Genomic DNA, 17,735 nt, shown 5'->3' with positions numbered 1-17,735 from the left:
GCGCCCCAGGGTGCCGGGGGGTGGGGGCAGATCCCACGGGGGGGAGGGGGGGGGAGGAGGAGATTCCCACGGGGGGGGGGCAGACCCCACGAGGAGGGGCCAGGTCCCACGGGGGGGGAGGATCCCACGAGCGCGGGGCAAATCCCACGGGGAGGGGAGGAAGATCCCACGGGGGGGGGGGAACCCACTTGGGGGGGGGAGGAAGAACCCACGGGGGGGCGATCCCGCGGAGGGGGGGGGAAATCCCACGACAGAGTGGACGATCGCGAGGGGGACGTCCCACGGCGAGCGGGGTGGGGGGGGGGCGCGGAGTGGGACGGACTGGGCAGGTCCCACTTTGGGGGGTTAGGGGGGGAGGTTCCCCTTTCGGCCCTGACCTCCCCCCGCCGGCCCCCTCCCCGCGGGGTCTCTGCACCTTTAAACGCCGCCGCCAGCCGAGCGCATTCCGGCCACGCCCCCTCGGGGGCGGGGAGAGGGCGTGGCCCCGCTTCAGGGCCCGCCCCCCCGTTCCCGCCGCCGGACCGCACCAACCGCCGTGCCGGAGGGGGGGGGCGGAGCTCCCGCGCTGAGTGGGCGCGCCCGGGGGCGGGGCGAGGGGCGGGGCCAGGCGGCGCACGCGGCGACATGGAAGGTCAGCGGGGCGATCCCGGGGGGGGGGAGGGGGACGGACACCGGGGGGGGGGGGGGGGGTGTCGCAGTGTGGCCCCCCCCGCAGGCCGTGACCCCGCTGTCGCCAGGCCCGCGGCGATTCCGCTGCCCCCCCGAGTTCGCGGCCGCGACCCCCGCGGGGCCCCCCGGGCTGGGGGGGGCGGCCCTGGGGGGGCCCGGGCCGGAGCTGTGGCTGATCCGCGCCCCCACCGACTTCTGCCCCGAGAGGTGAGCGTGTGGGCGACATCGGTGGGGGGGCGGGGACATCGGGGGGGGACAGGGCACCCGAGGGGGGACAGTGACACTGGGGGGGGCGGGGGGACAGGGCATCCGGGGGGGGACAGTGACACTGGGGGGGGGGGCGGGGACATCAGGGGGGACAGTGACACGGGGGGGGGGCGGGGACATCGGGGGGGACAGGGCATCGGGGGGGGGGGACGACAGGGCATCCAAGGGATGACAATGACATTGGGGGGGGGTGGGCAGGACTGGGGGGGGATGATAATGACTTTGGGGGGGGGGAAACGGGGGAGCACGGACAGCCAGGGCGTGACAGTGACACTGGGGGGGGGGGGTGTCACGGCGGTGGCTGTGTGTGTGTCCCCCTTTTCACGCCGCGTCCCCCCAGCCTGGAGGGCTGCCGGGTGCCGCTGGCCGGCTGCCCCCCCCTGCAGCCCCCCCTCAGCGGCCCGGGGGGGCTCTACCGGCTGCGGGAGGGCCCGGGGGGGGCCGGCAGCCCCCCCCCCCCTCCTCCTCCTGGTCCCCGAGACCCCCGCCGGGCCCCTGGTCTGCGCCCCCCCCCCTCCGCGGCTGCCTCACCGTCACCCGGAGCTTCGGGCCCCCCCCCGGGGAGCCGGCCGGCGACCCCCCCGCCGACCCACCGACCCCCGCGAGGAAGAGGAAGGCGCCGCCGGACCCCCCCGAGCTGGCGACCCCGGGGGGGGGAGCGCGGCCCGGGACCCCCCCCGGACGGCGGCGGGGAGCCGGGGGGGGCCAGGAGGAAGAAGAAGAAGCACAAGCGGGACTGGCCAGGGTGACCGTGCCCCCGCCGGTCACTGTGCCCCCCCCCGCCCCTCTGTGTCCCCCCCCAGCCCCTGTGTGCCCCCCCCCGTCCCTCTGTGTCCCCCCCCAGCCCCTGTGTGCCCCTCTGTTCCTCTGTGTCCCCCTCCAGCCCCTGTGCCCCCCCAGCCTGCGTGCCCCCCCGTCCCTCTGTGTCCCCCCCCAGCCCCTGTGTGTCCCCCCCGTGCCCCCCCATCCCTCTGTGTCCCCCCCAAGCCCCTGTGCCCCCCCCAAGACTCTGTCACCATCAAATCCCATTTATTAATAAAAGCAGGAGATTTTCTGGGGGGGGCGGCTGCTCACTTGGGGCCCTTGAGGAAGGGCTGGTGCAGGACATCGAAGAGTCGCTTGGCCTTGGGGGGGGGACACGGGGGGGGGCGTGAGGGGGGGGCTCGGGGCTCTGTGCCCCCCTCCCGTGTCACATCCCCCCACTCCCGCTCACCTTCTGTGGCCCCACGCCGGGGCAGAGGGACAGATCCTCGCGGGATGCGGCCACCACGGCTGCCAGCGACTGCCAGGGGGGGAGTGGTGGGTCAGGGGGGGGGGGCCCTGTCCCCAGCGCACCCTGGGGGGGTGGCATTGCCCGTCCCCCCCCCCCCCCTCACCCCGAAAGCGGTGAGCAGGCTGAGCACGTCCGTCCTGTTCACCGACTTGATGCTGGTCAGGCAGTCGGACATCTGGGGGAGGGACACACGGGGGGGGTCAGGGGACACTCGGGGGGGTCAGGGGACACTCGGGGGGGGTCCCCAAGCTGGGGGGGGAGGGGGGGCAGCCCACCCGGGAGAGGAAGTCGGGCTCCACTCGCTCCCGCAGCAGGTCGGGGGGCTTCTGCTCATAGGCCTTGTAGGTCTCCAGGTAGCGGCCGGCCTCCTCGGGGCTGGGGGGGGCGGGGGGTGGGTGGGAGGGCACCCGGGGGGGGTGGGAGGGCACCCGGGGGTGACAGGGGGGGACAGCCCCTACCTCCAGGCCACCAGGAGGGTGCAGTCGGCCAGGATGCAAACCTTCGCCAGCTCCTTCAGCGCCTGCTGGGGGTCTCTCTGCAGGGAGAGGACGGGGACAGTGAGGGGACAGGGAGACACGGGGGGCGACGTGGGGACAGTGAGGGGATGGAGGGGACACAGGGGGGACAGCGAGGGGACGGGGGGACGGTGAGGGGATGCAGGGGGACAGTGAGGAGATGCGGGGGGCACACAGGGACAGCAAGGGGACGGGGGGACAGCAAGGGGACACAGGGGGGACACGGAGACAGTGACAGGATGGGACACGGGGATAGCGAGGGGACAGCGAGGGGCCAGCGCGGGGTTGGGGACACTGAGGGGCCAGCGAGAGGTTGGGGACAGTGGGGGACACACCGAGGGGACACTGAGGGGCTGGGGACACGGAGGGGACAGCGAGGGGCCAGCGCGGGGTTGGGGACACTGAGGGGCCAGCGAGAGGTTGGGGACAGTGGGGGACACACCGAGGGGACACTGAGGGGCTGGGGACACGGAGGGGACAGCGAGGGGACAGCGAGGGGCCAGCGCGGGGTTGGGGACACTGAGGGGCCAGCGAAAGGTTGGGGACAGTGGGGGACACACCGAGGGGGACACTGAGGGGCTGGGGACACAGAGGGGACAGCGAGGGGCCAGCGCGGGGTTGGGGACAGCGAGGGGGACACCGAGGGGACCCCAAGGGGACACTGAGGGGTTGGGGACACTGAGGGGGGATACCAAGGGGACAGTGATGGGACACCAAAGGGACACCGAGGGACTTGGGACAGCGAGAGGACAGGGAGGGGACAGCAAGGGGTTGGGGACATCAAGGAGACAGTGAGGGGTTGGGGACATCGGGGGGACAGCGAGGGGACACTGAGACGTTGGGGACACTGAGGGGACAGCAAGGGGTTGGGGACAGCATGGGGGACAGCAAGGGGACACTGAGGCGCTGGGAACACCGAGGGGACAGCGAGTGGTGGGGGACAGCAGGGGGACAGTGAGGGGTTGGGGACAGCGAGGGGGACACCGAGGGGTTGAGGACAGCGAGGGGGACACCGAGAGGGTTGGGGACAGCGAGGGGGACACCGAGGGGACACCGAGGGGTTGGGGACAGCAGGGGGACAGTGAGGGGACAGTGAGGGGACACTGAAGGGTCGGGGACCCTGAGGGGACACCAGGAGGTTGGAGACACCAGGGGGACAGCGAGGGGACCCTGAGGGGACAACTGAGGGGTTGGGGACGCCGGGGAGGACACGGAGGGGACACGGCGCGGTTGGGGACGCCGCAGGGGACACGGAGGGGACACGGCACGGTTGGGGACGCCGCGGGGGACACGGAGGGGACACGGCCTGCCTCACCACGTCGGCCAGCAGCAGCAGCAGGCGCAGGGCGTAGCTGCGGCCCAGCTCCCGCAGCCGGGCATGGACGTACTGTGGGTGCAGGTGGTGGTACCGCACGCTGGGGGGTGGGGCGCGGGGGGGGGGGGGGGTGTCAGCGCGGGGGGGGCACCCCCAGAGCCCCCCCAGCCCCCCCAGGGCCCCCCCCCACCTGAGGAACAGGGCACAGGTGCCCTGGCCCAGGACGTAGTCGGGGACGACATCGCCGAACTCCCAGGGGACAGCACGGACATGGCGCAGCACTGGGTTCCCACGCTGGCGGGGGGGGGGGGGGGGGTTGTGGGGGACCCCCCCGTGCCTCCCCCCGCGTGGGTGTGACACCCCCCCCCCCGCTCACCTGCCGCGGGCTCACCACGATGCCGCTGCTCTTGGCCCCCGGTTTGAGGGCGGGGAGGGGGAGGGCGGGGGGGGCTCCCCCCGGTGCAGGGGGGGCCTCGGCCGGGGGGGAGGGGCGCGGGGGGGCCGGGGAGAGCGACGGGACCTGGGGGGGGGGGACGGACGGACACTGCACACACACACCCCCCCCGCGGGCCCCCCCCGGACCCGTAGGGACCCCCCCCCCCAGGACCCAGTGGGCCCCCCCTCACGAGTGGGGTCCCCGGTCACCCACTGCCCCCCCTTGTCACCCGTGGGGGCCCCCGGAGCCATATGGCCCCCCCCAGACCCAGTGATCCCCCTCAGTCACGAGTGGGGTCCCCGGTCACCCACTGGCCCCCCCAGTCCCTCCCCCATCACCTGTGGGACAACGCCCCCCGCCCCCCCCGGGTCCCAAAGCCCCTCCTCCCCACCCACTGACCCCCCCTGTCACGCGTGGGGCCCCCCCAGATCCTTATGGGCCCCCCCCGGTTATGAGTGGGGTCCCGGGTCCCCCACAGCCCCCCTCTTTGTCACCCGTGGGGCCCCCCCGCACCATTATGGCCCACCCCCGGTCACAGGTGGGTTCCCTGGTCACCCACAGACCCCCCCTGTCACCCGTGGGGCCCCCCCAGAGCCATACAGGCCTCCCCCAGTCACGAGTGGTGTCCCCGGTCCCCCACTGCCCCCCCCGTCACCCGTGGGCCCTCCCTGGACCCATATGGCCCCCCCCGGTCACGCGTGGGCCCCCCCGACCGCCGGTACCGCACTGTCGCCGGGCTCCTCGGGCCGCAGCGTGAACCGGGCCCGCTTCGCCCCCGGGGCCTGGGCTCCGGCCGCCGCCATCGCGGGGGTCAGCGGTCAGAAGTCAGAGGTGAGCGCGGGGGGCGCCGGGAGGGCTCCGGTACCACGGGGCGGTGGCTGCGCCCGCCCCCTCTCCGCGAGGCAATTGGCCGCCGAGGTGTCAGTCAGAAGGCGCGGCTCCGCCTTCCCCGAGGGGGCTCTCGCGCATGCGCACTGCCGCACTTCCTGTCCGCCCGGCGTGGGGCCGCTCTGGGCCCGCGGGTCCTCCCGGCTCTATGGGGGTGGGCGGGGGCTCGACCTTGGGGACACGGGCGGGACCCTGGGGAGACATGGGAGGGGACCCCTGGGCCAGGACATGGTGCGGGGACATTCGGGGCCCGCAGGGATATGGGGGGGGGGGACCCCAGGGGACACTGGAGACACTGGGGGGAGAGCCTGGGGGTCCCCATGGACAGGGGGAGGAGACCCCGGGGGACACTGTGGGGGGACACAGGGGGGACCCCTGGGCCAGGACATGGGGGGACGTCGGGGGTCCCCATGGACATGGGGAGGAGACCCCGGGGGACACTGTAGGGGGACACAGGGGGGACCCCTGGGCCAGGACATGGGGGGACTTCGGGGACCCCCAGGGATATGGCGAGGGGACCCCGGGGACACAGGGACAGGGCGTGGGGGGGGGGAACCGTGGGGTGGGACACGGGGGAGAGGGGGCCCTGGGGGCCCCCAGGGAGCGTGGGGGGACTCCGGGGGACAGTGGGGGGGGGGGGCCCCGTGGAACACGGCGGGAGCCCCTGGGGACACCGGCGCAGGACATGGGGGGACCCCAGAGGACACTGGGGGGAGACCCTGAGGGTCCCCATGGACACGGGGGGGGACCGCGGGGGACACTGGGGGGGACCCCGGCGGACACGGGGGGGACCCCTGAGCCAGGACATGGTGGGGGGACGTCGGGGACCCCCAGGGATATGGTGGGGGGACCCTGGGGGACACTGGAGACACGGGGGGGGAGACCCTGGGAGTCCCCATGGGCGTGGGGGGCACCCCGGGGGACACTGGGGGGGGCACAGGGGGACATGGGGGGGACTCCTGGGCCAGGATATGGCGGGGGGGCGTCGGGGACACAGGAGCAGGGCGGGGAGGGGGGAACCTTGGGGTGGGACATGGAGGGGGACCCTGGGGGCCCCCAGGGAGCATGGAGGGACTCCGGGGGACAGTGGGGGGGGGGGCGGGACCCCGGGGAACACGGCGGGAGCCCCTGGGGACACCGGGGCAGGACATGGGGCGACCCCAGGTGACACTGGGGGGAGACCCTGGGGGCCCCCATGGGCATGAGGGGGACCCGGGGGACACTGGGAGGGGACCCTGGGGCCAGGCCTTGGCAGGGGGGACCCCCAGGGACAAGTGACCCCCCCCAGGCCACATTGGGGACCCCTCAGCACCTTTATTCCCCAGCCCCCACCCCGTCACCACAAGCGGGGGGCTGCTGGTGGGGAGGGGGGGCTACCGCGGCGGCGTGGCAGGGGACAGTGGGTGGCGGGGGCTGGAGTAAGGGGAGCTGAGCTGGGCGCCGGGGCTCCGGGGGGCTGCAGGGACGAGCAGAGGGGTGAGGGAGGCCGGAGCCAGCACGGTGCCAGAGCCACTCGCTGCCGGAGCCACATGGTGCTGGAGCCACGCGGTGCTGGAGCCACGCGGTGCCGGAGCCACTCGCTGCCAGAGCCACGCGGTGCCGGAGCCACGCAGTGCTGGAGCCACGCAGTGCTGGAGCCGCCAGTGCTGAACCCACTGGGTGCCAGAGCAGCTTGGTGCCGGAGTCACGTGGTGCTGGCATAGCCCGGTGCCGGAGGAGCCCGGTGCCGGCGCCCCACAGTGCTGAACCAGCCCGGCGCCGGAGCAGTGCTGTGCTGGAGCAGCCCGGTTCCTGAGCAGCCCAGTGCTGGCACAGCCCACTGCCGGAGCCACACAGTGTTGAGTGAGCCCAGTGCCAGAGCAACTTGGTGCTGGCATAGCCTGGTGCCGGAGCAGCCCGGTGCCAGAGAAGCCCGGTGCTGGAGCCACACGGTGCTGAACCAGCCCGGTGCCGGAGCCACACAGTGCTGAACCAGCCCGGTGCCGGAGCAGCCCAGTGCCAGAGCCGCGGGGTGCTGGCATGGCCCGGTGCTGGAGCAGCTCGGCGCTGGAGGAGCCTGGTGCCAGCCCAGCCCGGTTCCCAAGCATCTCAGTGCCAGCACAGCCCAGTGCCGGAGCCACACGGTGTTGAACAACCCCGGTGCCAGAGCAGCTCGGTGCCAGAGCCATATGGTGCTGGCACAGCCTTGTGCCAAACCAGCCCAGTGCCAGAGCCTTGCAGTGCCGGAGCCACATGGTGACAGCATAGCCCGGTGCCAGCACAGCCCAGTGCCAGAGCCCTACAGTGCTAGAGCCGTGTGGTGCCGGTATAGCCCGGTGCCAGAGCCCTGCAGTGCCGGAGCCGCTCGGCGCTGGAGCTGCACGGTGCTGGCACACCCCGGTGCTGGAGCCGCTTGGTGCCAGAGCAGCTCTGTGCCGGAGACAACAGCGTGGTGCTGTCACCAGCTGGAGCAGGAGGCTGGTGACAAGGCAGCCGTGTGCCAGGCGGGCGAAGGGCAGTGGGGGGCCAGGGTGGACAGTGGGTGCTGCGGCAGGGTCGGCTGGGTGCCGGAGCCGGTGCCGGAGCCGGGTGGCTCCTCGGGGTCCGTCTGCCCCTGCCCGTTCAGGTGCTCCCAGCTGGTGTCTGAGGTGGGGGGGGAAGGTGAGCCACCCATGCCCTGAGCCTACCCTGGGGACCCCCAGCCTGGGGACAGGGACCCCCCAGGCCAGAGCCAGGGCCCCCCAGACCCCAGGGACAGGGACCCCTTAACCAGGGGACCCCAAACCCTGGGGACAGGGACCTCCAGCCCTGGGGACCCCAAACCAGGGGACAGGGACCTCCAGCCCTTGGGACAGGGACCCCCAAACCAGGGGACCCCCAAGTCTGAGGACAGGGACCCCCAAACCAGGGACCCCCAAACCAGGGGACAGGGGACCCCCCCCCAAGGCCAGGGACCCCAACTCAGAGGACAGGGACAGGGCCGCCCACGTCCCCCTAAGCCCCCCCATGTCCCCCCAGATGTCCCTGTGACCCCCGCCCCTCCCTGGGCCGGCTGCCGGTACCGGGCAGGGGGTGGCGGCTGGGCCTGATCCGGGGGATGGAGTGGGGGGGCCCGTGGACGGCACCCGGGGGGGGGGGAACCCGGTAATAGGCTGGGAGGGGCTCTGGTACCGGGCTGGGGGCTCCGGTACGGGCCGGGGGGGGGCGACTCTGTTACCGGGGTTGGGGGCTCCAGGACTGGGATGGTCCCAGTACACATGGGGAGGGACCTCCGGGGACCCCCCGGGACAATGACCCCCCCAAGCACCGAGAGGGACCCCTGGGACCCCCCCAAAGCACTGGGAGAGAGCCCTGGGGCCCAGAGCCCCCCTATAAGCACTGAGAGGGACCCTCCTCCAGACCCCCCTTTAAGCACCAGGAGGGCCCCCCAGGACTGGGAACCCCCCCCACCCCCAAACAGCATGAGAGACACCTGGGACCCCCCCTATAAGCACCAGGAGGGACCCTCGGGACCTCCCCCCAAGCACTAGGAGGGATCCCCGGGACCCAGAGCCCCCCATAAAGCACTGGGAAGGACCACTAGGAAGGACCCCTGGGACCCCCCAATCCCAGCACCGGGAGGACTCCCGGGACCCGGAGCACCCCCATAAGTACCGGGAGGGACCCCTAGGACCCCCCCAAGCACTGGGAGGGACCCCTGGGACCCGGAGACCCCATAAGCTCTGGCAGGGAGTCCCCAAGACCCTCCCATAAGCATGGAGATGGACCCCTGGGATCCCCCCACAGGCACTGGGAGGGACCCCAGGACTCTGGACCCCCCCATCAGCACCCGGTGGGGCCCCCAGGCCCCCCCGCAGCACCCCGGGGGAAATGGGGTGACCCCCCAGGCAGGGGGGCCGCGGCTCGGTTTGGGGGTTCAATCAGCTCTTTATGGAGGAGGCGACGCCGCGACGTGGGGTGACACCGGGTGACACTGCCCTACACACCGGCACAACGGGATGGAGCGCACAACGCTGCGGGGGTGGGAAACACGAGGGGGGGGGCCCCAGCCACCCCCCAGCCCCCCCCAAATCTGGGGGGAAAGGGGAGGGGGGGGGATCCACCCCCAAACCCCAGGCGGCACGGCCGCCCCCCCCCCCCCTGCGAGGCACCGGGGTCGGTACAAACCGAGCGAGGGGGACGTGGTGGGGGGGTGCCGTTAATCCTTTTTCTTGTCCTCTGGGGGTTTTTCCCTCCCCGGGGGGTCAGCGGTGGGCGGTGTGGGGGGGGCGCTGGCAGGCAGGGGGGCACGGGGGTGGATCTGGTCCTCCCCGCTGAGGCCGAACTCGTTGACGCGGGTGAGGTCCACGCGGTAGATCCAGCGCTGGTAGAGGTAAATGAAGAAGACGACGTCTGGGGGGGGGGGGGGGGGAAGGGGGGGAAGGTGAGGGGGGGGGCACAAGGCGGGGTGTGTGTACCCCCCCAAAGTCTGGAGATGGCAGGGGCACAGGGGCTGGTGTGGGGACACAGAGGAATGACCCATGGGACCCTCCTAAGCACCCAGAGGGACCCCCGGGACTGGGACCCCTGCTCAAGCATGGGGAGGGACCCCCCATGAAACCCCCCAAGCAGCAAGAGGGACCCCTGGGACCCCCCAAGCACCAAGAGGGACCCCTGGGACCCCCCTGAAGCACCAAGAGGGACCCCCTGGGACCAGAATCCCTCCCCCCCAAGCACCGGCAGGGACCCCTGGGACCCCCCCCAAGCACCGAGAGGGACCCCCCAGGAGCAGAATTCCTCCCCTCAAGCACCAGGAGGGACCCCTGTGCCGCTCCCAAGCACCGAGAAGGACCCCCCAGGAGCAGAATTCCTCCCACCAAGCACGCGGAGGGACCCCTGGGACCCCCCCAAGCACCGAGAGGGACCCCCGGGACCCCCCCCAAGCACCAAGCAGGACCTCTCGGACCAGAATCCCTCCCCCCAAGCACCAGGAGGGACCCCCAGGCCCCCCCCAAGCACCGAGCAGGCCCCCCCCGGCCCGGGGCGCGCCATACCATCCCGCAGGCAGCCTATCCTGTACATCATGGGCATCTTGATGACGAAGGCGAAGAGATCATCGATGAAGGTGTTGAGAGCTTTGTAGGTCAGCATGCGCCAGGGCAGGTGGGCCACCGACTTCAGCTTGTAGTTGATGAAGAGCTGGGGGGTCATGGTGATGAAACCTGCAGTGTGGGGGCTCCTCGTTAGCGTAACGAAGCTCTGCTGCTATGGCGAGACCCTCCCCGGCGACCCAGCGGGAAGGAGCCGGGGAGGACGAGCTGCCCCGCTGCCCCCCTGCCACCAGCTCCTTTTTGGGGGAGCTTCAGGGGGGGGTTTTGGCGAGCGTGGCGCTCACCGAAGGTGAGGAGGAAGCCGTAGAGCATGCTCAGCACCCACGAGTACCAGCCCTTGTGCTCCAGGTAGAGCAGGCTGTAGACGGCGTAGCAGCCCAGCAAGGGGAAGAGAATCCACGAGAGGTAGCGGAAAGCCATCTGCGGAGGAACCAACAGCCGAAATCAATCACCCGGCGACGTGCCGGAGCACCACGCGGCGCCTCCCCGGCTCCTGAAGTACCACGTGGCGCCTCCCCGGCTCCAAAAGCTCAAGGTAAGGAAGGGCTGAGCCCCTCTGGCCGCCCGTGCCGCTCCGGGTGGGTCGCAGCAAGGGGACACGTGCCCGTCCCCACCCCGACTCACGTCGTCGTACACCTTAGTGGAAGACTCGACATAGGTGGATTTATCTTTGAAGATCACGCGGGGAAAGACGCCAGCCACTTTGTTCTCACGGTCCAGCTGCCGAAGGAGAGGGGAAATGGCGTCACCGAGCTGGAGCCGAGTCACTGCCGGCCACCACCGCGCCGCTGCCGCCGCTTACCCGGACGTCCATGACCTTTGTGATCTTCCAGAGATCGATGAGGAGCCCGATGAAGACGCTGACTTGCACCACGAAGTTGGTTTCGTTGTCCAAGATGTAGAGGAGGACAACGAGGGACTGGAAGACGCCGAAGAAGACGGAGCGGACAGAGAGCCCCTCCAGAGACTGCCGGCTGTTCCAGAACTGGATGTCTGCCGGGAAAGGCGCCCCGAGCTGTCACTGCGCCGGAGGGGAAGGGGAACCCCTCGCGCCGGACGGAACCCTCTGCGGGGATGGGACGCAGCAGGAGCCGGGAGAGGGTTTTCGGCCTCGCCGCCGCGTCCCGGCCAAAGCCCCACCGTGGCGCTCACCGTTCTTGAAAGCCAGGAACTCGAAGACGCTGTGCACGATGGAGACAACGATGGTCAGCGCCAGCAGGTAGGGGTTCGTCTCCAGGAGAGCGACCTGCAACGGGCACCGAAACCCCTCTCCCAGGCTCCGCCCCACCCTCCCGGCACGCCAGAGGATCCGGGAGGATCCAGCCGGCCGCAGGGCACCGGAGCACCGAGGAGGACGAGGGGTTTCGTCGCTCCCTATCGCTACACGGCCTCCCAGGTCCCGCTACGCAGTGTCACGTGGGTACCCGCGCACCCCTCCCTCTTCGCATGGCGGAGGTAATTAATAAGGAAGAACGGTAACGAAGAACGGGCGCCGAACGCTCTGAGGGAGAAGGTTCTGGAGCTCCGGGGGGGCAAGCAGGACAGCTGCTGACCTTCACCGAGTCCTGCTCCTCGTCCGACTGCTCGTAGAGGTCCTCTCCCAGGAAGTTCCAGGGGGATTTGGTGCTCTGGGCGGCGTAGAGCTGCCAGCGCCAGAGGGAGAGCGGGCAGAAGGAGAGGCGGAAGGGCAGGCGCCGCAGGCTCTCGTTGATGGGGAAGTAGTCCTTCTGCAGGTTCCAGTAGTCGTTGAAGTAGAGGATGGGGTAGTAGTCGCCGCTGATGGCGTCGAACTTCACGTCTGGAGCCGGGGGGACAAGCACAGAGGGAGGGCTGAGCAGGCGGCGGGAGCCATCGTCGCCGTCGTCCTCCTTGGCTGCCGCCCGCGGAGCCCATGGGGCTCCCGAACTCCCAGGGAGGGGACAAATGACCCTCCCCTTCCGCACGGGAGCCCCAAAAGGCGCTCTGAGGAACGGGGACGCGCCCGGGAAGCCCTGGCCCTTACACTGGTCCAGGGGAGGCGGCACGCTGCCCTTCACCCAGGGTGTGTGGTCGTCCACCATGTTGATGGTCAGGTTGGGGTGCCAGTGCGAGATCACCTCCACGGGGCCGTAGTCTTCCGCCCTCTGCAACGAGAACAGCGGCGTCCGTGTCACCGGCGTCCCGCCACCTCGCCCGCCGCCGTCTCCCCCTTCAATGAGCGGGAAGGGGCAGAGCCAACCCTTCCATCCCAAGGAACACTGTGAGGAAACCGTCCTCATCCTCTATCCCGCCCCGCGGAGCGGGAATCCTTCGCCGATACCTTGATCATTTCGGGGTCTGCCTCCGTCTCGCCCGTCAGCAGGTTCTTGGTTTTCTGGAACCGCCGGCGCTTGTATTTGTTGATCACTGGGAGGAAAGGGGAGAGGTGAGCGCTCCCAGCCGAACGCGGAAAGGTGGAGAGGGAAACCCACGGGGGTCACAGCCTGCCCGGAGGCGCACGCAGTGTCTGGCGCTGGGCGCAAGCCCACCAGCGCAGCTCATCCCCCCCCCAAACTAATTAATCCGAGCCGTTTGCCAGATTTTCCAGCCACCAAAAGGAAATTCCGTAATTCGGTGACAATGGATGTGATTAAACCTTTGGGATAACGGCTTCACCGCCGGAGGAAAACACCCAAGACGCAGCGTCCTGATCCTCCCGGCCTGCTCCTCGATGCCGACGCAGTGCCGCACTCCTCCATGCAGGTCGGGACCCCCCTCCCACATCAAAGGGACCCCCCTCCCGCCTAAAAACCGAGCGCTTGCGGGGATCTGAAGCCGTTTTTTCCGTCCCCGGGCTCACGGCAGACGCAGCTCCCCCCGCGCCGGGGCCGTACTTCGGGAGGTGTGGACCGTGGCGAGGCGCCGGTAGAGGTTCTTCTGCCGGGGGTCGGGGTGGAAGCCGCTCTTGGTGAAGTAGACGTGGACGTAGATGGAGCCGTTCCGCTGCACGCTCTGCAATCGCACCGCCGCGAGGCCGGTTACACGGCGGGCGTCTCGGCGGTGCCACGGCGCCCGGCACCGACACCGAGCATCGGCCCCGGACGGGAGCAGAGCACGAGGAGGCAGCCCGCGACGGAGCAGAGCTCGGCTGCCGTACGGCTCAGTGCAAACCCGAAGCCTCTAACGATGGCTTCCAGCCGCAGCGTGGCCGCAACAGAGCCCAGCCCACCCCACAGGGTCCCACCCACCCTCCGGAGCGAAGGGGACGTGGGTAACGGCGACAGCGGGGACGCTTGGAGCTCCTGGGATGGCTCCGAGCACCATCCCGGCAACCCCCAGCCCCTCGACAAGCCCCGGCGCGGTGCGGCAGCAGCACCGGTCGCGCCCACCTGCGAGATGTCGACTTCGCCATAGTGTTCGTAGCAGCCGTCGGCGTTCTCGCCGCTGGTCCAGTCGCCGTAGACGAGATCCCGCTTCTGCCAGAAGAGCGCCGAGCTGGCGTTGAAGTCCGTAAAGTGCTCGTGCTCCGAGATATAAACGTAGAGGTCCTGCGGAGAGAGGACGACGCTGGCTGCCGGTGGGGACGGCTTGGCCCGACGGCGCGACACCGGCGCCCGAACCCGCTCCTGGTCTGCCAGCCGCCGCTGCAGCCTCCCCTCCCGCTCCACCGCGCCCGAGGAACAAATCCTGGAACCAAATCCCAGCCGCCGCCGCAGCCGAGTGACGGTCAAGATGGCGGATGGAGCTTGGAGCGGCCGCGCTGCCGATCGCCCGGCCCGGCGTGGCTCCCGCCGCCGTTACCATTAAAGTGTCCTTGGGGAAGAGGTTCCGGCTGGGGGCTCGCGGCGTCCCCCCGGCGCTGCTCTGCTCCTGCGGCGCCGGCCCACGGCGGAACCAGCTGCTGATGGCCCAGATGATGAAGATCCTGCGGGAGGAAGGCGGAGAAGCCGCTCAGGCTGCGAGCAGACCCCCCCCCTCCCTGCACCGGGGTCACACTCAGCGCCGGGCGGACAAATCCGTGCTACGAAACTCGCCGATTTCGGCTATTTCCATCACGGCGAGCATCCGCCCTCGGGCGAGCGGCGCCGGCCAGAAGGAATCGGGTCAGATCCGGTGCTGGGCACGGCGGGAGTGTCCCCAGATCCCGGCGGATGCCCCGAGTCCCACCCGCGAGCTGCTCAGCCCTCCGAGGCCGAAGCACGGGCATAAAGTCGGCTCCTGGCACGAGGCAGAGACCTTCCCGGCGCAGCCCCCTCCGAACCCGCCGCCGCGCCGCTCCCTGAGCAGTCCCCGCCCCGTTCCGGAGGGTTTTCGGCAGCGCGTGCCGGGGCACGAGGGCTCCCAGCTCCATTTCTCTTCCCGGGTAAAGCACGAGGAGCCTTTCGGACGCCGCCGGAACAGAATTCCCACTCCCGGCCTGCGCGTGGAGCAGCCGGATAACCAGGCTGGGCACAGTGGGCAGCAGACAGCAGTCAGGCTGCCGCGCCGGAAGGCTCCGGAGACCTCAGGGTAAGGTCGGGATCAGCTCAGGATAACCCCTCGTGAGGCCCAGCGGTGGTTTGGGAGGATGGAAACACCGCAGAAGTCTCGCCGTGCTGCCGAAGCGGAGCGAGGCGCCATCTCTTCCGCAGCCCCCGCTGGTGTAAATCCACCAACCCCGCGCCGGCAGATCGGGAAAGGCTTCCGAGGACATTTCTTCTTCTGAAGGTTTCGTCACCAGACTGCCGCGCTTTGCTCCGCGCCACCAGCTCGGGGTTTTGCTTTCCCCTCCCGTACCCTCTGAGAGTGGCGGGCGGGATGTTCCGGGGAGCACGGTGCGGCGGGACGCCGGATCCGCCGGCGCTTCGGGAAGGAACCAACCCGTCCTCAGCGGGAGAAGCAGAGTGGGACGGACAGATGTGACGGGGAGCCGTGGTCTCCGGTAGCGGTGCCCAGGAAGAGCCCATCCGAACGGACAACGCCGCCTCCGCGGAGAAACCCGGAGCTTCTCCTTCCCTCCGGGAGCAGGAGTCCAGTGTGGACTTGGGATGGGGCGAGGCGGCTCCTTGGGGGAACCCGGGAAGCTCTGGCAGCGCCCGCCCGGGCTGAGCCAGGACCGGGAACGACCAGGAACAGGGCCCGGGGCCTGGAGCAACCCCGCGGTGTGGACTTCGGCCGGGGCGAGGCGCAGGGAGGCGCCGGCAGCTCCTCGGGAGATCCCGGGAAGCTTCGGCAGCGCCCGCCCGGGCCAAGCCAGGACCGGGAACGCCCAGGAACGCCCGGGAATGGGGCGCAGGGCCCAGAGCAACCCCGTGGCGGGGGCAAGCGGTCACGGCAGGACCCCACAGGACGCGGGGTCGGGCGGCACCAGCCCTCCAGGGCGCCGGGACCTCGCTGAGCCCCCGGTTCACCCCCGGAACCCCCGGTTTTCGGGGTGGGGGGGGGCCGGTGCCCCGGGGGGGGTCTCACCTGAACAGGACCCCCTTGATGACCTGCCAGGCGTTGGGCGCCGGTTGCTGCCGCTGCGTCTCGGCCCCCGCCGCCGCCGCCGCCGCCGCCGCCTCCTCGCCGCCGCCGGCGCTCCCGTTGCTGGTTACCTGTGGGGCGGGGAGGGGGCCGTCAGCCCGGCGGGGTGGGATTTACCCCCCCCTTCCCCAGCCCCGCAGCCGCCGTCCCGCTGCCGGGCCCCCCCCTCCCGGCCCCGCAGCCCCCGGACCTGCCCCGGGCCCGGCGCGGGCCCCGCCGCCACCTCCGTCCCCGGCGCCGCCATTTTCCTGCGCCGCCGCTCTCGCGAGACCCCCCCGGGGGGCGGGGCAAGCGGTGGCGAGGGGGCGAGGCCGGGAACCCCCCCCCCCCCCGGCTCCCCCGCCCAGCTCCCGGCCCCGCCCCCGCCGGAGGCCCCGCCCCCTCCGGCGGCCCCGCCCCAGCCCGCGGCCCCGCCCGCGCCGGGGTTTCCCAGCCCCGCCCCCCCGGCGGGTACGTCAGCGGCCGCAGCCAATGGCGGCGCCGCCCGCGCGGGGATTTCCAGCTACGGCGGCCGCGCTGCTCCGGGTTCCGGCGGGGCGCGGGGCGGGGGGGGCGGCGGGGACCCCGGGGGGACATGGCGCTGCCGCTCGGTGAGTGCGGGGGCGGGGGGGGCCCGGGGGACCCCCGATCCGTGCCCGGGGGGGGGGGGGGGGGGGCGTGGAGCTGGTGCTCCCCGGTTCCAGTCCCGGGAAGGGTAACGGGACGGAGGGGGTAAAGGGGGGGGGCGTGGTCTTGGCCCCCCTCCCCCCCGTTACTGCACTGGGGGGGGTCGCGGTGTTGGGACCCCCAGGTTCCTGCCCGGGGGGGGAGGTCTGGGGCCACCGGATCCAGCCCCTGGGGGGGGTCTGGGGCCCCCCCGGTTCCTGCCTGGGAAGGGGTGGGGCGTCCTGGGGTCCCCCCGGTTCCAGCCCTGGGGGGAAGCAGGTGGGTTCGGGGCTCCTGCCCCAGGGGGCGGGATCTGGGGCCCCCCGGTTCCAGCCCCGGGGGGGTCGTCGTGGTCCTGGGGCCCTGAGTTCCGCACTAGGGGGGGGGGGGGGGCGGGACGACGTGGGGCTCCCCGGTTCCTGCCCCCTGGGGGGAGTAACGGGAGGGGGGGGTTGGGTCTGGGGCCTCCCAGTTCCTACCTTGGAGAGGGGTAACTGGAGGGGGGGGGGGCTTGCGTCCTGGCCCCCCCCCCCTCCGGTTTCAGTCCCCCCTGGGGTGACGGGTGCTTGCGAGGGGGAGGGGTACCTTGGGGACCGCCGGCCCCTTCTCGGGGGGGGCAACCCCTGTCCTTGGGGGGGGGGCCGTGGCCCTGAGAACCTCCTGCTCCCGGGGGTGGGGGGGGATGGGGGCAGCTCCCTGCTTGGGGTCAGTCCTGGGGGTCCCTGATTCCTGTCGGGGGGGGGTGGCATGACCCCGGGGATCCCCCAGTCCCTCTTCTTGGGGAGCCTTGATCGTGAGGAGAGGGGGGGGCAGCGACCCTGTGCCCCCCACCCCCCCCTCACCCCCCCCCTCCCCTCAGGAGCTGCCCTCCAGGACCCCGGCCTGGCCATGGCGCACCCCGGAACCGGTAAGGACCCCCCCACCCCGCATCCCCCCTCCCGCTGACCCCAGCTTGGCCCCCGCTGGCTGGGGGTCCCCATCAAGGCCCCCCCCCGTGGCTGGAGGGGTGCCGAGGGATGCTCAGGGGGGGCTTTTTTTTCCCTTCGCAGATGATTTAGGTGAGCGGAGCCCCGGGGTTTTTGGGGTACCTCAGCTGGAGTGGGAGCCTCAGGAGCCGGTGACAGGGTCGTGTGTGTCCGTCCCCCCCCGGGGCCATGAGCGGGTTTTGGGGTGCAGAGCTGTGCGCCCCGAAGCA

At 71.7% G+C, this 17,735-nt stretch overlaps 3 protein-coding genes and 1 long non-coding RNA gene across 8 annotated transcripts; 2 read left to right on the top strand and 2 right to left on the bottom strand.

Annotated features, from left to right (window-relative positions):
- Positions 1–602: 602 nt before the first annotated feature.
- POLR1G (RNA polymerase I subunit G) lies at positions 603–1,985 on the top strand. Its single transcript, XM_075446212.1, has 3 exons — positions 603–631; positions 738–876; positions 1,277–1,985. The coding sequence occupies exons 1-3, from the start codon at positions 625–627 to the stop codon at positions 1,683–1,685; spliced, it is 555 nt and encodes a 184-aa protein (XP_075302327.1). The 5' UTR covers positions 603–624; the 3' UTR covers positions 1,686–1,985.
- On the bottom strand, positions 1,949–5,410 carry ERCC1 (ERCC excision repair 1, endonuclease non-catalytic subunit). Of its 3 annotated transcripts, XM_075446209.1 has the most exons (9): positions 5,198–5,398; positions 4,416–4,559; positions 4,230–4,333; positions 4,040–4,139; positions 2,668–2,744; positions 2,485–2,584; positions 2,313–2,384; positions 2,150–2,218; positions 1,949–2,060 (listed from the first exon to the last, which is right to left on the bottom strand). In XM_075446209.1, exons 1-9 carry the CDS (start codon positions 5,276–5,278, stop codon positions 2,007–2,009), a joined length of 801 nt encoding a protein of 266 aa, XP_075302324.1. In that variant the 5' UTR covers positions 5,279–5,398; the 3' UTR covers positions 1,949–2,006. The 3 variants fall into 3 exon arrangements, with proteins under 3 accessions (XP_075302324.1, XP_075302326.1, XP_075302325.1); XM_075446211.1 differs by lacking the exon at positions 4,416–4,559 and having other exon boundaries at positions 5,198–5,395; XM_075446210.1 differs by lacking the exons at positions 2,313–2,384; positions 2,485–2,584 and having other exon boundaries at positions 5,198–5,410.
- Positions 5,411–9,249: 3,839 nt separating this feature from the next.
- Positions 9,250–16,167, bottom strand: CLPTM1 (CLPTM1 regulator of GABA type A receptor forward trafficking). 3 transcript variants are annotated; one of them, XM_075446205.1, is made up of 14 exons: positions 16,086–16,167; positions 15,839–15,966; positions 14,192–14,315; positions 13,780–13,938; positions 13,285–13,402; positions 12,732–12,817; positions 12,435–12,555; positions 11,986–12,230; positions 11,585–11,678; positions 11,235–11,425; positions 11,057–11,152; positions 10,717–10,852; positions 10,376–10,543; positions 9,250–9,734 (listed from the first exon to the last, which is right to left on the bottom strand). In XM_075446205.1, exons 1-14 carry the CDS (start codon positions 16,137–16,139, stop codon positions 9,541–9,543), a joined length of 1,914 nt encoding a protein of 637 aa, XP_075302320.1. In that variant the 5' UTR covers positions 16,140–16,167; the 3' UTR covers positions 9,250–9,540. The 3 variants fall into 3 exon arrangements, with proteins under 3 accessions (XP_075302320.1, XP_075302318.1, XP_075302319.1); XM_075446203.1 differs by lacking the exons at positions 15,839–15,966; positions 16,086–16,167 and adding an exon at positions 14,425–14,741; XM_075446204.1 differs by lacking the exons at positions 15,839–15,966; positions 16,086–16,167 and adding an exon at positions 14,425–14,741 and having other exon boundaries at positions 9,250–9,705.
- Positions 16,168–16,366: 199 nt separating this feature from the next.
- LOC142365437 (uncharacterized) lies at positions 16,367–17,732 on the top strand. Its single transcript, XR_012766469.1, has 3 exons — positions 16,367–16,485; positions 17,400–17,447; positions 17,590–17,732. It is a non-coding gene; the product is annotated as an uncharacterized LOC142365437 (long non-coding RNA).
- Positions 17,733–17,735: the final 3 nt, after the last annotated feature.

Source organism: Opisthocomus hoazin, chromosome 39 (genome assembly GCF_030867145.1).
Source record: "Opisthocomus hoazin isolate bOpiHoa1 chromosome 39, bOpiHoa1.hap1, whole genome shotgun sequence".
Taxonomy (NCBI): domain Eukaryota; kingdom Metazoa; phylum Chordata; class Aves; order Opisthocomiformes; family Opisthocomidae; genus Opisthocomus; species Opisthocomus hoazin.
The sequence above is the reverse complement of the archived record's forward strand: the minus strand, read 5'-3'. Positions and strand labels throughout refer to the sequence as shown.